Genomic DNA, 19447 nt, shown 5'->3' on the forward strand with positions numbered 1-19447 from the left:
CCATGATAGGCACAAAGTATGATCAGTAACCAATAGCTTTCCAATGTTCATTTCATTTCTGTTCATTTGTTTCAATTTAGAAATCAGTATCTTGTCAAACATCTAATTAATGGTATTTATTAAATTATGTGAGTACAGAAGATCAACAAACTCTACTATTAACATGCTGATTTGGATCAAAACCTTATATTTCTTCTGAACCCTTTTCCTATTCTACACCCTCCATTTTGCCACATAATTATCAGTTTCCCTAGCAACACTGTGGGTTCACAGTGAGATGCAGAGACTACTAATTCTTACTGAAACCAATCCATGCTTGTGCAGTAGAGGTGGAATCCGTCATCTTAGACATTAGTAGCATACATATCAAGCGGTGCTCTTCCAGTTTTGCTGCCGAGGACAGTCAGTGATAAATCTCCTTGAATTTCAATTGCTTGATCACATAAACTAAAATGGCTTGGTCAGTAGCTAGATAGGAATGCTCTGGAAAGCACTTTTCTAAATTGATCCTTTGCTTCCGTTGCTAGGGAACGCTGAAGTCCTAGAGGTTTAGAAAAGGAAGTAAAACTGCGGATCAGACACAGGCCAGTCAGCACTTAAAGATCCCCCCCGCCCCCCCCCCACACACACCTTTTTTGCAACAGGATGGGTAAGGCAACTACCCATCAGTTTTGCTAGTTTCTGCCCCCTAGATGCAGTGCTCTTTCTCCCCACTTCCTGGGGACTATCCAATTCTGACTTGCTTTATGAGAACTGGTGTGTTTTATTGATAGGATGAGTGCTTTAGCATAACTTTAGGCCTTGAGGCAGCTCAGTGAAGCAAAAGGATGATCAATTAAAGTCCGTGAAAAACTATGTTAGAGTGAAATAGTGAAAGAAAGACAATGGAAGGAGACAAAATGAAGGAGGCAGAAAGGGAGGAGGAGGAAAGGAAGAGCACACAAGAGGTCGTTTCTTTGCAGGGAGTCATGCTCTTCTAAGAATGAGCTTCCCAACTGAGGAGTGATTAATTACGTGACTCTCAGTATTGAATTATTGTAAGTTTTCAGAGTGATAAAATCATTTTTCAAACTAAGCAGAAATTTCCTACCACAACAATTCTATTTGAACACTATTTGTGTGGTTTTCTCTATAAACCAAGCCTACTCAACTATCTCATTAAAATGTTGATATATTATACAAATCCATTACTTAATATGCTCTAATACATTTTCTTACCATAATACATAAAGCAAATATAACAATTTTTTTCACCAGGAGCCATGACAAACCCTTTTTAGGGATTATTACTTAATTATTAAGAGTTATTAATTAGCACTTGTTAAATAAAACACATTGTTTAACCTGTGTTCTAGAATGTGAAAAGTAATTATTTTGCCCTCCTGCCATGTTTTGTGTTTGTCATTTCTTAGTGCCTGAGGTCCATGAGCCCTACATGACTAGAAATGTCTGCTACTGCCCAGGTAGTTAAGTCATGATTAGAATAGGAGCAGAGAACAGGTATGTTGGAGAGATCTTGAAAGAAAAGTATTATAGTCTTAGTTTGATAGATTCCCTGGAAAACTCACTTTAACAACATGAGCTTCCTGCACTTCAAATATTCTGGGATCCTTAAGATGATACTGTTTTTGGCTTCAAATAGTTTAAAGTCTCTTGTGAAAGGTTCTGCATGTTCCATAGAGATAATGAAAGAAAAACTAGGACTAATTGGTAGAAGTTACATATGAAAGCAGATTATCATTATCCTGCCTTGAGAGGTTAGAAGTATGTATGATACCTTTAGAAAAGTATTTTGAACACTGAAAGCCTGGTGGCACACTGACTTGTAAGAGGAAGGATGGCTCCTAGGTAGGAAGAACAGTGTTTGTCCCTGCCATCTATATAAGAAGGCATGCAATTTGTAGGATAAAAGGGGAGGAAGATGAACGGTTTAGTATAAATGATATAAACATTTTAAGAGATGAGAGGGAGTTTGAAGAAGAGGAAAAAATGAATAAAATTAGAATTATTTTTTTTCTGATTCATAGACCTTATGTTAAAGAATAAGACCTTATGTTAAAGGTATGCTACAGGGTATTCTTGGAGTAAAAGTAGGCTTTGAATGTCTGAGAAGAATTCATAACTATTTCTGTAAGCACTATGACCTATTAATAGTTTTGAGGCATAACAGGAGCTGGGTCACTTGTAGGTTTGTAAAGTAGTTCAAGTATCCCCATGAAGTTTGAGTATTACTACTAAATGCTTATTTCTCCTACCCATCAGCTAGTAGGCCACTAGTTAGAAAACACTGAATGTTATCTTCCCTAAAGTGTGAACATGAAGAATTATATAAAGCCTTTTTTATTATTAATTCCTTATTACTTACTACTCCTTAGCTCTAATGAGAACTGAGCCAGAAGAAAAAGAGTGAAGGTACAAGATGGCAGATTGTAGGAAAGTCTAGATTTTCAGAATAGATTGTATCTGGAATTAATTACTCGAACCTGGGTGTCTTTAAAAAAAAAGAGAGAATATTTCTAAGCTACTTTCCAGGTAATTTAAGGCTATCTTAGAGAAAGGAGCATAAGGATATGCTTATCTTAATATGCTTAATATCTTCTTGTTCCCTCTCCTTTCCCTTACACTTTTTCCACAAAATGGTTTGGCTGCTGCAATAAAGCTCTAGATTTCCTGAAAGTAGATCCCTAAGATGGCAGTCTGCACCTGCATCTTGAACCCAGGATGCTTAGTCTGGAAACCTAAGATTTGTGGGCATATCAGGGGAACTCTGAGCTTGCTTAGATATTCACACCAGCCAATTCTCTGATCAGGTGCTATCCACATGTATTTGCTTGTGACCTTGTTGTTAGCTTATTGGTTTGCATGGAATCTGATTTCTCTGAATTAAATCACTGCTTTGAAATTCACTCTGATTTCAATAAAGTCTTTATCAGGAAGACCAAAGGTAAATAACCAACTGCCATTAAGGGTATATACCTTTTTCACCTATATGTTTTTATCCTTATACTTTATTCACTCATATATTGTCTAGAAGCAACTTGGAGAGATGCCTTTATATGACAGGATTGGGCAAACTGATAGCAGCAAGATAAGAAAGATCAATGAAGATGAGGACAGAGTGGAACCAAAAATAATGCTGCAAGTATATATATTATGATTATGGTATTTCTGAGGCAAGGTCTTTATTTTGGCTCTAAGCTACCTAGTTGCTGAATGAAAGGGAAACCTTTGTTCATTACATTATTCACAGTATTCATAAGGAAAAAACAAACCATCTGCTTAAGAGAAGTAGACTATTGGCACAATTAATATATGATTTAGAGAAAACAGGGATATTAATATTGATAACATCCTTTCAGTAAATCTGCTGATGTTTTTGTTATTAGGACATTTTCACACAATGACCCTCAGTGTAGACTAATGGCATCACACAAATATATAATGTAGTATTCAATAAAACCAATTTAAATTATTGGGGAGAGGATGGATGAGATATGATGTACTCAGCTATCTGGTGATCTTACTTGGTGCTCATGTGCTCCTTCATGTATATCAGGTTAAATTTGTTAACCATGTTTGTTCAAAACTTCTAGAATGTGTTAGTGAGAGAGATGTGTTTAAAAAAGAAAAGTCTCTATAATTAAGGAGTTACCTGTATCTTCTTTTAATTTTGTCAGTTTTTGCTTTATGTGTTTGAGGTGATGTTAATAGGTGCATATAGTTCAGGATTTTCCTATCTTCTTGGTAAATTAACCTTTGAATCATCAGAGAATGCTTCTATTGTCAATAATTCACTTTAATATCTACTTTGTCTGATATTTGAAGAGCTATATCAACTTTCTTTTGGTTAGTGTTCATATGGTATATCATTTTGTTTTGCTATGAATTTTCTCTTTTGTAACCAGCATAACCAGGTGTTTATTTTATATTACAATATCTCAATCTTTTTAGTTTTTTTGCAATTCTTCATTTTTTTTAAATTTTATTTTATGTATTCATGAGAGACAGAGAGAGAGGCAGAGATGCAGGCAGAGGGAGAAGCAGGCCCCATGCAGGGAGCCTGACGCGGGACTCAATCCTGGGTCTCCAGGATCACGCCCTGGGCTGATGGCGGCGCTAAACTGCTAAGCCACCCGGGCTGCCCTCAATTCTTCATTTTTAAGATGCATTTAGAAAGTTGTTATTTATTTACTGATATGTTGAGTTTAAGCTCTATTTGTTTCTAATCTAACAAAAAAATCTTTCTTCTTTTTATCTACTTTCTTGCTTTCTTATAGATTAATCAAGTAGGGATTTTCTTTCTAATCTACTTTTCCCTGTATTAACTTTTATTCTTTTTTTTTTTTTTGGATACCTACAGATATAATTTAGAATATTTGCAGAAAATAATGGACTGAATATTAATATTAGTATTCATTAATATACTTCCCATTTAGCTGCTCCTACCTATCCACAGCTTCATTGGCATGATTAAAAACACTTTCACAGATGATAACAGAATATATAAATATGAAAAAATATTGGTGGCTATACCTTATAACCAATATTTTAAATTTGAATATTTGATATTTGCCAGCTATATTGCCAGTCCTTCCTTATTTTATTAAAAACAATCCATTTATTGGTTCCATGTGAAATCATAACAATTATTTTTGGGGAGAAATGAATCCCTACTGCAAGTGGATATAAAAAGAATATGTCAGGACACCTGGGTGGCTCGGTGGTTGAGTATCTGCCTTCGGCTAGGGCATGATTCCCCAGTCCTGGGATTGAGTCCCGAATCAGACTCTGAATGTGGAATCTGCTTCTCCCTCTGCCTATGTCTCTGCCTCTCTCTCTGTCTCTTGTAAATAATTAATTTTTTTAAAAAAAAGAATATCTTTTCAAAAACAGATTTATTTATTTGAGAGAGGGTGCACACATGCACATGAGCAAGGGGAGGGCAGAGGGAGAGAGAATACCAAGCAGACTACATGCTGAGTGTGGAGCCTGGTGTGAGGCTCAATCTCATGACCTTCAGATGATAGCCTGAGACAAAATCAAGAATTGGATGCTTAACCAACTAAGCCATGCTGGTGACCCCCCAAAAATATCTTTCATAGCACCTGGAACTAATATAACGCTGTACATTAATTTTACTAGAATTTTTAAAAGTTCTTCTGTAATTGGAGTATTACCTGTGTCACTGAATAGAGTTAATAAAAATCCTCAAGAAGCTAGGGTTTGGGTTTTTTTTTTTTAATTCTTTTTATACGGGGTGTGGTAGTTCTTAATTTGAGCTTTTAATAAATATTGAGTGGTAATATGTTAGAGGTTATACACCTTGGCAAATGCCTAGAGTATGGTTTTCTGTGTAACTAATGAAGTATAGGTGGAGTTAACACATTTTTATGAGATTTAAGCTGTCTAATGCAGTTGTGTTCTGGAATAGCATTCCTCTTCTGCCCTAAGGTGAGCAGAGTGAACATCCATTAACTGTCCAGGATTCTCTTCATTAAATAAATAAATAAATAAACCAAAACAAAAAAACTGCTTATTCACAGAGATAAATACTGAATCCAGAAATGCATTTTATATACATTTATGTATATAATGTATGTATCATAACCAACTTGTGTTTATGCAGGGAACTCAAAGTTGGTTTAGCATTCAAAAACTCATATAATTCATACATGAACTAGAGGAGAAATCTATATAATCTCATTTAGATGAAGACAAACATTTAATGAAGTTGAACACTTATTCATGATAAAAAGTTATTAAACTAGAAATACAAAAGTTTATTAAACTAAAACTTTCTGTTTTCTTTTAAATTAGAACATTCTTAACTTGATATGTGAAGCTAACAGAAGTCTATCAAACAATATGTTAAGTGGTGGAATGTTAAAATCAAGAATTTCCTTTAAAATAAGAATTGTTGGGGGATCCCTGGGTGGCGCAGCGGTTTGGCGCCTGCCTTTGGCCCGGGGCGCAATCCTGGAGACCCGGGATCGAGTCCCACGTCGGGCTCCCTGCTTCTCCCTCTGCCTATGTCTCTGCCTCTCTCTCTCTCTCTGTATGACTATCGTAGATAAATAAATAAATAAATAAATAAATAAATAAATAAATAAATAAATAAATAAAATAAGAATTGTTAACATTTCACTACTTAATGTGCTATAACCACTCTATTCAATATTTTCCTAGAGGTCCTAGCAAGTACCAGAGAAGCAAAACAATAAAATAAAAATAAAAAAATAAAGAGAAAAGCAAAATTGTTATTATTCACTGATAATAAAATTGAATATATTAAAAAAACCTCAAGAATACAGATTATTAGAATTAATAAGTTTAGCAGGATGGATGTCTCCAAGAATCACTACACATCAGTTAATTCTTACAAACAGAAAATATAATTTTTGTACAAGTGATTTATAGTGATTTATAAAGCAACAGAAATATAAATAGCTAGTATGAATTTAGCAGAAGCAGCTCAAACACCACTGTAAGACATTCAAGAAGACCTATATAAATTGCCAGACTGAGGAAGCCTCAATATTATAAAAATGCCATAATGCCAAATTAACCTATGTATTCCATAGTTCTAATGAGAATTTGAACAGGTCTTTTTAGTTTTTTTTTTTTTTTTTTAAGAACTTTCTAAAATGTATGTAGAGGAACAGCTGGGCCCAGAATAGTCAGGATGCACTTGAGCAAGGACAAGGTAAAAGAGCTTGTTCTCTCAGATGCCAAAATTCATTCATAAAGTAATAGTGATAAGATAGTGTAGTGTAGCTCAGCAATTGACAAGTAGACCAGTGCAACAGAGTGAAATCTAGAAACAGACTGACACATTCATGCCAGTTTGAGACTAATACATAACTAACACTGCAGATTAGTGGGGAAAGTACGGACTAACAAATGGTGGGGGGAAAATTGACCATATGAAAAAAATGAAATTGGATCTGACCTCATATCATTCATAAAATAGATTCTAAATGGGTTAAAGCCTCAAATATGAAAGGTAATGTTCCTAACTTCTTGAAGAAAATGTAGGAGAATGTTTATATGATTTAAGACACAAAAATTCCAAATCATAAAAAGTTTGTTAAATTTGACCGTAGTAATTGATCTTTGAAAGACACACTATACTGTCTTTCTAAGGAACGTGGAAAAACATGCCAAAAATTGGGAGAAGATATTTGTAGCCCGTTTAAGAAAAAAGGTTGTTATCCAGAATATACTAAGAACTCACAGTTGTGATCATAGGAAAACACAACTAACTTAATAGAAAAATGGACAAACACGTGAGCAATCAGTTCACAAAAAAGTAAAACCCAGAGTTTGGTAAACATAATATTCAACCTCTGAGTAAAAATAAAATAATTTGCAAATATAAAGTTCCACAGTAATATGTGATAGCCAACATGAAGGAAAACTCATACAGCCATTTTGCTAAAGCGATTTGGTATTATCCAGTAAAATGGAAGAAATGCAAATTCTATGGCCCACTAAGTTTACTTCCATATGTGTATATATGCTTCCAAAAGTTCTTGAAACGTGTACCAAAAGACATGTTCAAAAATGCACAGCAATATTGTTCATAGGAATTGCAGAAAACAGTGAATTAATTCTAGTCCTACCTTTCCACATAATGTTTAGCAAACAAAACAACAATTTGCAGAATATTGTATACAGTTTATTACCATGTATATAAACTTAAAAAGCAAGCAAAATTAATCTATATTGTTTAGGGATACTTTTGTGAATAAGTCGGAGAAAAAATAGGGGCTACAACTAAAAATGAGACATAAAGAGGGCTTCAAAGGTACTAATATAACTTTTTAGGCTAGATGGTAGGAACATTGGTCTCTTTTTCCTTCTTTTTCTATATAACTTACACATATGGAATAATTTTTTGCATATTAAAATAGAAATGTTTAAGTAGCTTAAATGAAAGATAAACCACAAAAGACTTTTGGGGGCTTATAACACTTAGTATTTAATAAGGGAGGGAAAGCCAACACCAAGAGACATTTATAACAATAAGGGGGTTCCCTAGGTCACTGGTCTTCTCCAAGAAGTCATATTTTCTGCTCAGGCTGTAATCAGGTGTTGTCTTTGTCCTTTTTGCTTTTCCCAGAGCCCTCAATGTTAGTGGCTCTTTTCAGATACCTGTGGATATGAAGCCAGGCTAGACCCCTATCACCACGTCTGATTTATTTCCTGATGGAGTCTGAGAGTACATTAAGCATTCACTTTTAGCATTGGAACCCAGAATTTTAAAATAAGGTTAAAGGCATGATTAAAGCCAGAATTCATTAAATGGAAAGTCATTAAAAGGAAAGTGAATGCCTGCACTACATTATCAAGAGTGTCTTATAGAAGAGCATTAGATACAGAGCAATGAGGTAATTATTCCATGCTGTCACATTGTTTAGTTCTAAATTGGGGCAGGAGAGTGGATTCTAGAGTGGATTCATGCTTGTTTTTATCATGCATACCAATATAAGTTCTTGGTAAACTTTCATCATTTTCATTTTTCCTGAACAAATTATTTTCGGTAACTTTTAATCCTCAATAAATAATTTTGACCATGAAATATTATTGAATTGCACTAATTAAAGGGTGAACATTCCCGGTAAATCACTATGGAAAATTTTAATGAACAAGCCAAATGAATGAGAAATCAATACTTATTGATTGTTTTCTGGCATATCATTAGAGCCAAAATCTGTTCTCTTACGCAAAAAGCAAAGCACCTAAATTACCTGTCTAGTTTTGTGCAAGTTTTGCATCTGTCTTTGTGTAAGTCATTAAGAGTTTTGTTGCCAAATCAACGAGGCATTCAGAAGGAGGTATTCAGTTGCAAAATGACAACTCTCCTTGGGTCCTATTTCTTACTGCCTCTTTGTAAATTCACAGAAGTCACCAGACCCTTCAGTCCTACTGAGGTATGCATTAGTACTAGAAGTTATCTAAAGTTGTTTTGATAGAAAACAAGCTTTTTTGTCAGAATGAACTTAAGCTTAGTAGTTTTCTGTCCACTTTAGGGAAGCAGGCTGTTTTTTCTTTTATTTTGATGTTTAAATTTTGTTTGCTTGGAATTAAACTATAAGGTAAGATGATGATCTGGAAGAAAAGACTTTTTTTTAAAGATTTATTTATTTGAGAGAGAAAGAGAGTGTGTGAGCAGGAGAGTGGGGCAGAGCAGGAGGGAAAAGAAGAGGGAGAGACAGAATCGCAAGCCGACTCCACACTGAGCAAACATAGAGCCTGCTGTGGAGGCTCGATCCCAAGACCCTGAGATCATGACCTGAGCCAAAGCCAAGAGTCAGACGCTCCACCGACTGAGCTACCCAAGCGCCCTGGAAATAAAGACAATTTTAACCTGAATGTGGGATATAGCTCCTTTTCAAGGAAACTTTACAAGATAGCTATATTCAGAAGTGTTTCTTATATTTTATAGGTAATGCTCTGGTTCACCATGAAATTCTAATTATATAGATTGGGAGATAGTGTATAGTTAAGATAACATTGACTGGAAGAATAGGCTGGGAAGATGCAAAAGAAGATGCTGTGTGAGTGGTTTGTAAATGCAGTGCATGTTGGTAGGCTCCTGTGAATTTTTCAGGATGGACCACAGATTTCACTTATGCTGTCTACTGGCCAAGAGGGAAATAGGATTAATCATGGTGTCACAGCCTCTTTAAAATTAAAACCAAGCAATAAACAGCTATTTCTGGAATTAGGACCAGAAAATGATGTGGTGTGTATGGTTCTGAACAATGTTCCAACTATATTGTTTCAGCAGTTATGAGATCCTTAGGGTTTTTTCTGTTAATGGAGGACACTAATACCAAGTTATGACTGAATCTCAGTGGATGTGAAGTAATATTCTACTTCAATACTTTATACTAATTATGTCTGAGAACCTATAGAAAATGCCACGAATTAGGAAACTTAAGAAATATAGACACGGAAAACTCTATTGCCTGTGAGTTTCATGATGATAATAGGGCTTTATGACTACCCAGAAGAGTCATTCAGATATTTATTTTGATTTTACAATTAATGTTTGATTTATTCAAGCTACATTATCAAAAACTTAGTTCTTTAAGTTTTTAGATTTGATTTGCAAATCACTGTTAAAGGATCTTTGAATATTTTTTTATTCCTATTTATAAACTTAGCTAATCAACACCTACAAACATTTTAAATTGCATTTAAAAATTCATTAATATTTTATTTCCTTTTTAACTACTATTCTTAGTGACTGATAGTCTTTGAAAGTACTTAAGAAATTCTATCCACCTATTACACTACACTTACAAGTAGTGTAGCCTTTGAGTTTTCTTAAGCCTTCTAATGCTCTGTGTACATAATTAAGTCTTCCCGTGGTTGAAAGATACTTTCCAATTAAGGAAGCCAACAACTGTTACTGCAAGTAACAGATTATTTCCTACCAAAAGCCTAAGCTCTGAATTCTCTTTCTAGTAATTGAGGAAACTATTATATCATGATATATCATTTGGAGGGTTGCCTACTTAGCATGCTTGGGATTACTAATATCCAGAGATATTTTTTGTAGGCAACTTTGAATGACAACACAGAAGTTTGTTTATTGTTTTTTTTAATACTTTATTTATTTATTCATGAGAGACACAGAGAGAGAGAAAGAGGGGGAGGGGGCAGAGACACAGGCAGAGGGAGAAGCAGGCTCCATGCAGGGAGCCCAATGTGGGACTCAATCCCAGGTCTCCAGGATCACACCCTGGGCTGAAGACAGACACCAAACCACTGAGCCACCCAGGCTGCCCAAGTTTGTTTATTGTTGTCATGTCAGAGGTGCTATAATATCAAGAAGAGGACATTTACATATCCCACCTTCCTAGACCCAACTTACATACAAGACCTCATGGTCCTACGCACAGAAGTCTGCAGTTCCCAGCCAGTTTGCCCATTTGATTAGTTTTTACAATTCTTCAAATTTTAATACTTTTCTATCAGATTCTAAAGATGTGTGACAGTGAAGGAATCCTAAGATATTGAATACCTTTCCCTGTTGTCTAAGCAAAATTCTGTATCCTTTCATAATCGATGACTCTGACGAGTGTTACAAATGATATTTGCTGGAATTAAGGATATCTCACATAGTTTTTTTTCTGACTTATAGCCACTATCTCCAAGGGCAATATAGTGGCATTGTGTGACTAAAGAGCCAGGGGCAATGGAGTTGGACCCCCTCTGCCCTCTTGAGAACAGGGAGGTAGGTTAGCCACAAGCTGAAGAAGTCTATGTTGGGTATCACACTGCACTAGAGAAGCAGTACACTAAAACAGATCACCAAATTATGTTTCAAAGGCCACACAGATAGTTTTGTGGTTGCATTTATTGATAAAGTGGTAAAAATGGAATTTTTTATTATTTTTGGAACATTAACAAATGAAATGTATAGTTCATACAACTGTAAACTCAGACGTACTTAAAAGATTAGGAAACAGCAGTAATCTTCTACTTGTTCTGAAACTGTAAGAAATCAGTCTCCTAAAATTTCAGAAATACTACTTGGGGAATAAAGTTTATCAGCTTTTAGGTGACTATAAGGAAAGCAACTAAATTAATAGAGTTCAGGGTGAGAGTTGTCTGTGGGTGGGTTCTTAAGTAAAGTACTATTATAAGATGAGACAAAGTTGTGTAACTTGGTCTCAAATTACCGTAACTGATTCAATACATCTTCCCTGTACAATATTAAAACAAAGTAGTGACTGGAAGCTAAGCCATAGGGGCCCTAATCAAGCTAGCTCATCTGGCAGTTAGTAGAGTACCAAGGCAGGCAAACAGTCTCCATAGACGTAATTGAAAGAGCAGCCTTCTCACGTGGGGCAGGCTGATAGTCACATGGATTTTGACAGTTTCCTGGACTGATACCAACATCTGGGAATCCTGAGTCCAAAAACACCAGAGCTCTCGGATTAGAAAGGAATTAAGATGTCTGTAAAAGAAAATGTACTGAATCTGCTGGTTGTTTTCTTTTTGCTAATTTTAAATATATAAGTAATATATAAATGCAAAAAATACATATATTACAAAAAATGTTTAACATTACAATTAAGATTAAAGTATCTGTTGGCCAAGATCTCCAAATCTAATACCTTCTTTGGAGGTAAGCACCATTGTCAGTATGAAGTAGATTCCTCCAATTCTTTCTCTGTTAAATCACATGCATCTATATATCACTAGAAAATATATTTTATGTTGCTCTTTTTAAAATATTTAGAAGGAGTATACATATAGTTTTGCAACGCGTTAGTCATCTAAGAATATTTTGCTGACGTTTCCATGTCAATAAGTAGATTCATTGACTGCTTATGTAACAGTCACTCTTCCAAGCACTTGTATATCTATTAATGCATTTAGTCCTCACAGCAGTGAATTATTGGTGCTATATTACTATCATATCCATTTTGCAGTTGAGGATTTTGAGGGACAGAGAAGTAGGGAAATTGCCCAATTTAGTGGCAGAGCCACTGTTCTGGATTCTATTCGAGGAAGACTGATTCTAGATCACTGTCATGGAACTATTTTACACCACCTCTCTGAGATACATAAACCTACCTCTGAGTGCAGTACATACCAACCCAAAACCCATGGGCCCATCTTTCATGGGCCCAGATACTGTTCAAGTTTTATAAGGCCGCCAAGTGTGTCATGATGCTCAGCATTGTAGTTGATAACAGCATTAGTGTGATAGTTGAGGTAGGACTGTTTTTGAGAAGAATAAAGCTCTAAGAATGCAGAGGGGCCCCCCCTCATCATGCTGCTCCATTCCCCTCCTTCCCTTGCTCTCTATATCTGATCTGTGGGCAGCATTCCACTTACGTCAAAAATAACGTCAATATAGTGAAAAAACTGAATGACTCACAGCATTACTATAGGGAACTGGTTGCTGTGTAATATGATATATAACATTCTAATTTCACAGAACATTTTTCATAACATCTGCTAAAATCATAATCGAATCCATTAAATTTTTTTAAAGGATGCAATTCGAAGCAATAATAAACTAGTCTTAAAATGCAGGTATATTGCGATGGAGTCCCACCAACGCAAAACTGCTCCATCCTTTACTACTTCATATCTTCTCTGTGTCTGCCTGTCTGTATTTATTAATCCACTTGAGTCTGTTCATCTTTTGAATTGCTAGCTGCATTTGAGTCAGAGGTAGGCTTTTTTTTTTTTTTCCCAGAGACTGGAGGGTCTGAGAAAAAGAAGAGAGAAGGAATAGAGATGAAAAAGAAATTTGATTCTCTGATTCTTATGGAAAACAGAATGTGATGGCCTGGAGAGAAAGGGTAGAGGAAGGACCCAGGGTCTTGGGTTTTTAAAAGCAGTGTTATATTATTGATTAAGGTATCTGCAGAGAGTGAATGACAGTGAGAGAACGCTACCACCTAGGTCCTTGCATTCAGTAGCACAGAACTTAGCAACATGGAGCCAGTTGGATTTCTTCTGCTGCATTGCCATCCTCAAAGCTGACAGCTAATTTTTTGATGTAGGAATTTTATTCCATGGATAACTATAAAACCAAGTAAAATACCTCAGGTTTTTTTTCTTTCTTCAATACTGTATACTAACGGAAATTTGCAAAGTTAGTACCTGACCTGTATTTTTGTTTGGAACATAAAGTAAGACTAAACAAAGATTCAACAAAGGCAAAAGATTACTTGCGAAATTTATTTTCAGACTTGAGAGTGACCTTCCAGAAAAACGATAGGCTTTGTTTTGTTTTTTAAGGTTTTATGTATTATTTATTTTAGAGAGAGAGGAAGAGAGCAAGTAGGGAGAGGAGCAGAGAGAGGGAGAAACAGACTCCATGCTGAGCACAGAGCCTGACTCCGGGCTGGATCCCAGGACCCCGAGATCAGGACCTGAGCCGAAATCAAGAGGCAGATGCTTAATGGACTGAGCCAGCCAGGCGCCCCAGGATGATAGGCTTCTGAGGACTGAGCTCTATCCCATCTCATCCATAGATTAACGGTGTGATGCAGTTAGTAAACAAGTTAGTAATCTTGAAGCCTTGGCTTTCCTATCTGGAAAAGAAGGCTGGACTAGAATCCTTAAGGTTCTTTTGAGTTGTAATACTCTAATTCTTACACAACATGATAGAGAAAGATAGCTTCTAGTTACCCAGCTACAAAAGTCCTATACACATTTTCCTTCTATTCCACACACCTCCTCTAACACTGCTAAAGGGGGATGTTGCCTGTGGTGTATTTAGTAGTTGATTCCTCTGGACCTCTTTCCTTTCAACTTCCTTCCATTGAAGTGAAAGCTCCCTGCTCTATTCCATTTTTCTGATTCTTTAAAAACAGGTATTCTCAGGGTGGAATATAAATTGCTGATTTGTAATTCATGAATCACTGCCATAGAGGGACCCCGAGAACTTTGTTTTCAGGGCCTCAAAAATTGTTAATTGTATGCGGTGTGTTGTTGGCCACTTGGATCATGGACTTAAGGCACTAATCTTCTAGATACCTTCATCTTCAATAGATGTAATTCTGTATGTGTGCTCCAGCAGTTTGTACCTACTCAGTGCTAGCTGATATTAAAGCAGATGTTCTAGATTGCTCTTTGGAGGTTGTTTGATATGAGTACCAGGCAAATTACTGACCAGTCATGGAGCCAGAAGTCCCAGAAGAAATTCTCTATACTCTAAACCTTGCCGATAAGTAGTTCTCATGTTCCCTCACTTTATTATTTGTTCAGTACCTACTGATGGAGTAGCTACTGCAGTCCTGGATATCGGGTGCTCTTGGTGGGTCCTCCAGGGCCAGGATTCTATTGAAAAAGGAGCCATGTAGAACAGGCTATCTCCTTGAGTCTTCTGTCACCAAGTAACCAAAGCTGTTACAAACAGACCAAATAAGAAACCGTCTGAGAAATAGGTTTTTTTTATAGTTTTCAAAATGTCTTCCTTCTTATGCTTTCTTAATACATATGTGAAAGATTAATAATAATATTTCCCATGTAGCCAATTGGAGAAATGAACTTGCTAGATTAGCCACATTTTATGTGATTTTACAAACAAAAACACTGAACATTAAAATCTTTTTCTAGTAACTTGTTCAACCCTCGCTAAATTTGGAGGGCACAGACTCGTAGCCTGGGAGTCAAAAAAAGAAAAATCATGGCAGTTCATCAACTAGCTGTGCAGATGACGGCACATTACTCAGGTTCTCTGGACTTCAGGAGAGGATAAAACATACTTGGCTGCTCTGTTGCGTGGGGCTGTTTTAAGGAATACCTGAGATGGTGTGTGTGACCGACCATGCTTTCTGTTATAGAAAATACAGTCCAAAACCCAAGATAGATAAGCTGTGAAACGGGCTTGTATGACAGTATATCTAATTATATTATTGCTTTCATCTGTGTGGTGTTCCCACATTTTATATGTAAACAAGAGCTTGTAAGGTTGATTATCTCCCAATTATCACAACTAATGAACTCTTAATCGGCAGCTGCAAGTTTAGATTTTATTGAAAGGGAGAAATTAAAGTGATCAAGGAGATTATTTTTTCTCCTTTGACATGTAAACAATAAAGAGACTACTAATTAGAAAATATTTAGCTGTCCTTTATATATACCTGAATAGTCTGGCTTTTCTGAATATTCACTTTTCTTTCAAATACAGGAAAAGAAGAGTCAGAACATTCTGTAAATATTGTCATTCAGTGGATGTATCTCCTAGGGAAAATATATTTAATATAACTGTTAGAACCATATGCCAAATGCAAGGTTCCATAGGTAAGAGAGGCACAACCTGAGATGCTTCCTTGTTTTGGTCTTATAATATATTTAGAGCACACCTTCATAATAACACGATGAAAAGGAATTTCCTGAAGTAATGCTACTGTAAGAAATTGTTTTATTCCATTAATATCAGTACATATTAATTTTCTGCAACTCCGTTATAGGCTTTGCTTTTAATAATTTAAATCCAGAAGCACTTAATTATTAATTCTGAAGCCATATGAACATTATGGCTTCATTTAATGACTGCCACTCTAAAAAGATAAAATATGATTGATGCTCAAGCTACATTATTTCTAAGAAGCAGTAGCATTCCAGATAAATTCAGCCAGAGAACAACTTCTCCTCAGCCAACACCTTCACAGAGCTATGGGTAACCTTTACTTCTCCCCTTTGGAATGGTGACTTGGAGTTCTGACTTGGTCTCTTGGGGGCAAGATTAAAGGTGGTAAGAGGCAGACCACAAGGACCACGTTGGCTCTTTGGATGTTACATTTTCTTGTTGCCCTGGTCACCTTTGGTTGGTTGGTTTCTGGCCACCTTTGGTTGCCCTGGTCACCTTTGGTTGGTTGGATTCTTTTATAAGGCTTTGTACATTTCTCCTAAATCTCACTGATTTGTTTCTGGCGGCATATCAGACAAGCTGGCATGATTGTCACCTATTTTTTGCCTGGTATTTTTGATAACCTTGAGATCGTTGTTATCAGTGTCTGTGGTCTCTTTGTTCATCCTTTCCAAAGGTTTCTCTTGCTGATTATTTTGCATGATTCTTTTCTTAGACTTGAATGAGGCAGTCCCAGAGACAGAGCGCCTGGATTCAAAAGCACTAAAAACCCGAGCCCAGCTCTCCGTGAAGAACAGACGCCAGAGGCCCTCTAGGACAAGACTCTATGATAGTGTCAGTTCAACAGATGGGGAAGACAGTCTGGAGCGAAAGGTGAGCACCGTTGACTGGTTTCTGACTTGCAGTGTTGAGCTGTATCCTTGTTCCCACAGCTTATTGAAGATGATTTTTCTGCAACCAGATTCCGTGTAAACAGCTGGAATAGTTCACTGCTTTGTCTCCTAAATTCTTACTCAACTCGATATATTGTTGTAATTCAAATTATTTCTGTATCATCCAATGAACTAACCCAAAAGCATTATGAAATATTGTCATATTTCACGATGGTGCTTTTATGTTCAGGTATTGGTTTTACCTAGTGGGAAATAATGAATGTACAAGGAATTGTTTCTGTGTCTTAGGTGTCTGTGTTAGCTACAATGGTAATATGGTGAATTGTTGTAAACTATGCAGTCTCATCTGTAAACCAACAAAAAAAAATTGGTTTTTGAGGGATTTACTAAAATAAGTTCGGTCTGATTTCAAAGTACTCCATGGAGCTGGTGCATAACCTCCTTTATAATCTCTTATACCAACAGCCTTCAAACAGTTTCTATAACCACACGCACATTACCAAATCACTTCTGCCCAAGGGTTTGAGAACTTCTCCAGAATCAGATTCTGGTGCTCCATCCCTCACTCCGGCGGCTGGCAGTGTGCCCTTCTCCTCTGACCACATAGCTGAATTTCAAGACGGACCACTGCACCCGGAAAAGGAGCCCTCCCCCTTTCTTTGGGGAGACACTTCACACTCCTCTCCTTCAAAATCTGATCATGATATAGAAGAATCTCCTTGCCACCATCAAGCCACCACCAAGAAAATACTACAGGAAAAAGGTACTCTTTATTTTTCTTGTTGTTTTTGCTTTTGTTTTGTCTGACTTCACTAACTCCTTGATTTGTGCAATACAGAATAGCTTTTTTTGTCATAGTCATAAGTCCTTTGTCTTAATAATTAATATTGCTTTCTTTTTATGTTGTGGGATAAGAGCCCATGCCTCTCCCATTCATTCATTCATTCATTCATTCATTCATTCATGTATTTATCTATCTTTTCCTACCAGGTTAGTATTTTTACTTCTTCAGTTCTCCACAAGTTTACTACTATTAAGGAAATGCTTCAGGAGGTCTACTAGAGGGTTTGTAGAATAGAAACCCAGAGTTTCAATAAACACTAACATGCTCACATTGGAAAAATAAAATGTGTATAATATATATGTAAAAATATATAGGTATATAATAGCTATAAATATATAGAAGATATGTAAATATCTTCATGTATATATGAAGATGAAAGCAATACAGGTTTTTAGCCATTAATTGGTTTTTCTTTAGAAGAAATTTTTACAGTAATGATTCATATTGCAAAAATTGTGACAGGAGAGCTATGATAAAGATAATGCAGGGAGATTAATCAATTAAATTTTAAAATAGGTTCCTTGAATTAACACCAGAATTTCATAGGGATGTCAATAGATTTCTGTCATTTTAATTTATAGAAGTAATAAATTCTCATTAGACAAGTTAAATGATACAGAGAGGTATAAAGATTAGGTTCATTCTTTTCCTACCATGTCTGATGTGTCCCTTTAGAGTAACCAAGTAAATTTGAGTACGTTATCTTTCACATGTTAAATGCACATAAGTCATGCACATGCGTGTGTTTGTGTATGTGTGTGTGCATATAGGTGTAAAAACAAAAATACTTTCTGGTATATTTGTGTTTTGTGTAATTTTTTTTTACAAAAATGAATCATGTAAGTCACATGACTCTACGTTTTGTTTTATACATAATAATATTTTATGGACATCCCTCTACAGCAATATACACAAATTTAAATGACAAGAGAATCTTCTGTAGTGAGGCTATAATATAACTGAGGCAACTCTTCTAATATTGATGGACATTTGGGCTGTATTCTGGAAGGTTTCTTTTTGTAGTTCTGCCTGTTTGCATATCACTTTGAAAAAAATTGTAACAAACATCTGTATATTCTTATACTGACACTTATTTTTGTAGGAACATTTTCAAAAGCTGAATTGATAGAGTATATTGTACTCAAGAGAAAAATGTATAGCTTTAAGTTCTTTTATTACTAAAAATAAAGGTTGAAAATAAGTAAAATAAATATTTTAAATAATGGGAACAGAACAACCAAAAAGCAGAAAATAGAAAGGAGTGTATAAAACATATATGCTGAATTTAATTTCTATTGAAATGAAAGGCCTATTCTTAATTGCCCTCTCCTCCCAAAAATATAGTAAAATTGTGTGAATTATTCCAGCTAATAATTCATACGATTATTGTTTGTGTGAATTATGATAACAGTTGTTTGCATGAGTCCGTTGGAAGGACACATTAAGAAAAAAAATAGAGAAAAAGACAAAAAAATGTAGCACTGGAAATAAGAGATGGATTAAAAGAATTAATTTTTTAAAGATTGTGAACTCAGTAGATTTAAAAATCTAGTGGAAATGGAGTTTCCTACAAAATTAGTCTATTCAAATTATCTATGAAGATAACTTGGATAAACCAATAATCACAGAAATGTGAAATGTGTTTTTATAAAAACTTCCATTTAGAAAGTCACCAAAGCCAGGTGGTTTTATAACTGAATTCTCCCTAACCTATAAAAAAAAAATAGATAGGCTCTGTTTTATGATAGCTATTCGAGGTAGGGTGTTTCTCATTTATTTAAGTAGCAAGAGTCCTAAAAACACAGTAAAGGCTGTGTGGAAAAAAGAAATCTTATGCATGTAGATTCATCTTAA

General features: G+C 35.6%; 1 protein-coding gene across 6 annotated transcripts in view; it reads left to right on the forward strand.

The window, feature by feature from the left end:
• Positions 1-19447, forward strand: part of PPP1R9A (protein phosphatase 1 regulatory subunit 9A) — a 314579-nt gene that overhangs the window by 260809 nt on the left and 34323 nt on the right. For 3 of the 6 annotated variants that reach the window (XM_055307549.1, XM_055307550.1, XM_055307551.1), the window contains 2 exons: positions 16572-16729; positions 17215-17512. In XM_055307549.1, the coding sequence (XP_055163524.1) occupies positions 16572-16729; positions 17215-17512 (456 nt within the window). The remainder of the gene's footprint in view (positions 1-16571; positions 16730-17214; positions 17513-19447) is intronic. The other 3 variants (XM_055307553.1, XM_055307555.1, XM_055307552.1) reach the window with 2 other exon arrangements.

The sequence above is a fragment of the Nyctereutes procyonoides genome, unplaced genomic scaffold, assembly GCF_905146905.1.
Source record: "Nyctereutes procyonoides isolate TBG_1078 unplaced genomic scaffold, NYPRO_anot_genome, whole genome shotgun sequence".
In the NCBI taxonomy this organism is placed as follows: Eukaryota; Metazoa; Chordata; class Mammalia; order Carnivora; family Canidae; genus Nyctereutes; species Nyctereutes procyonoides.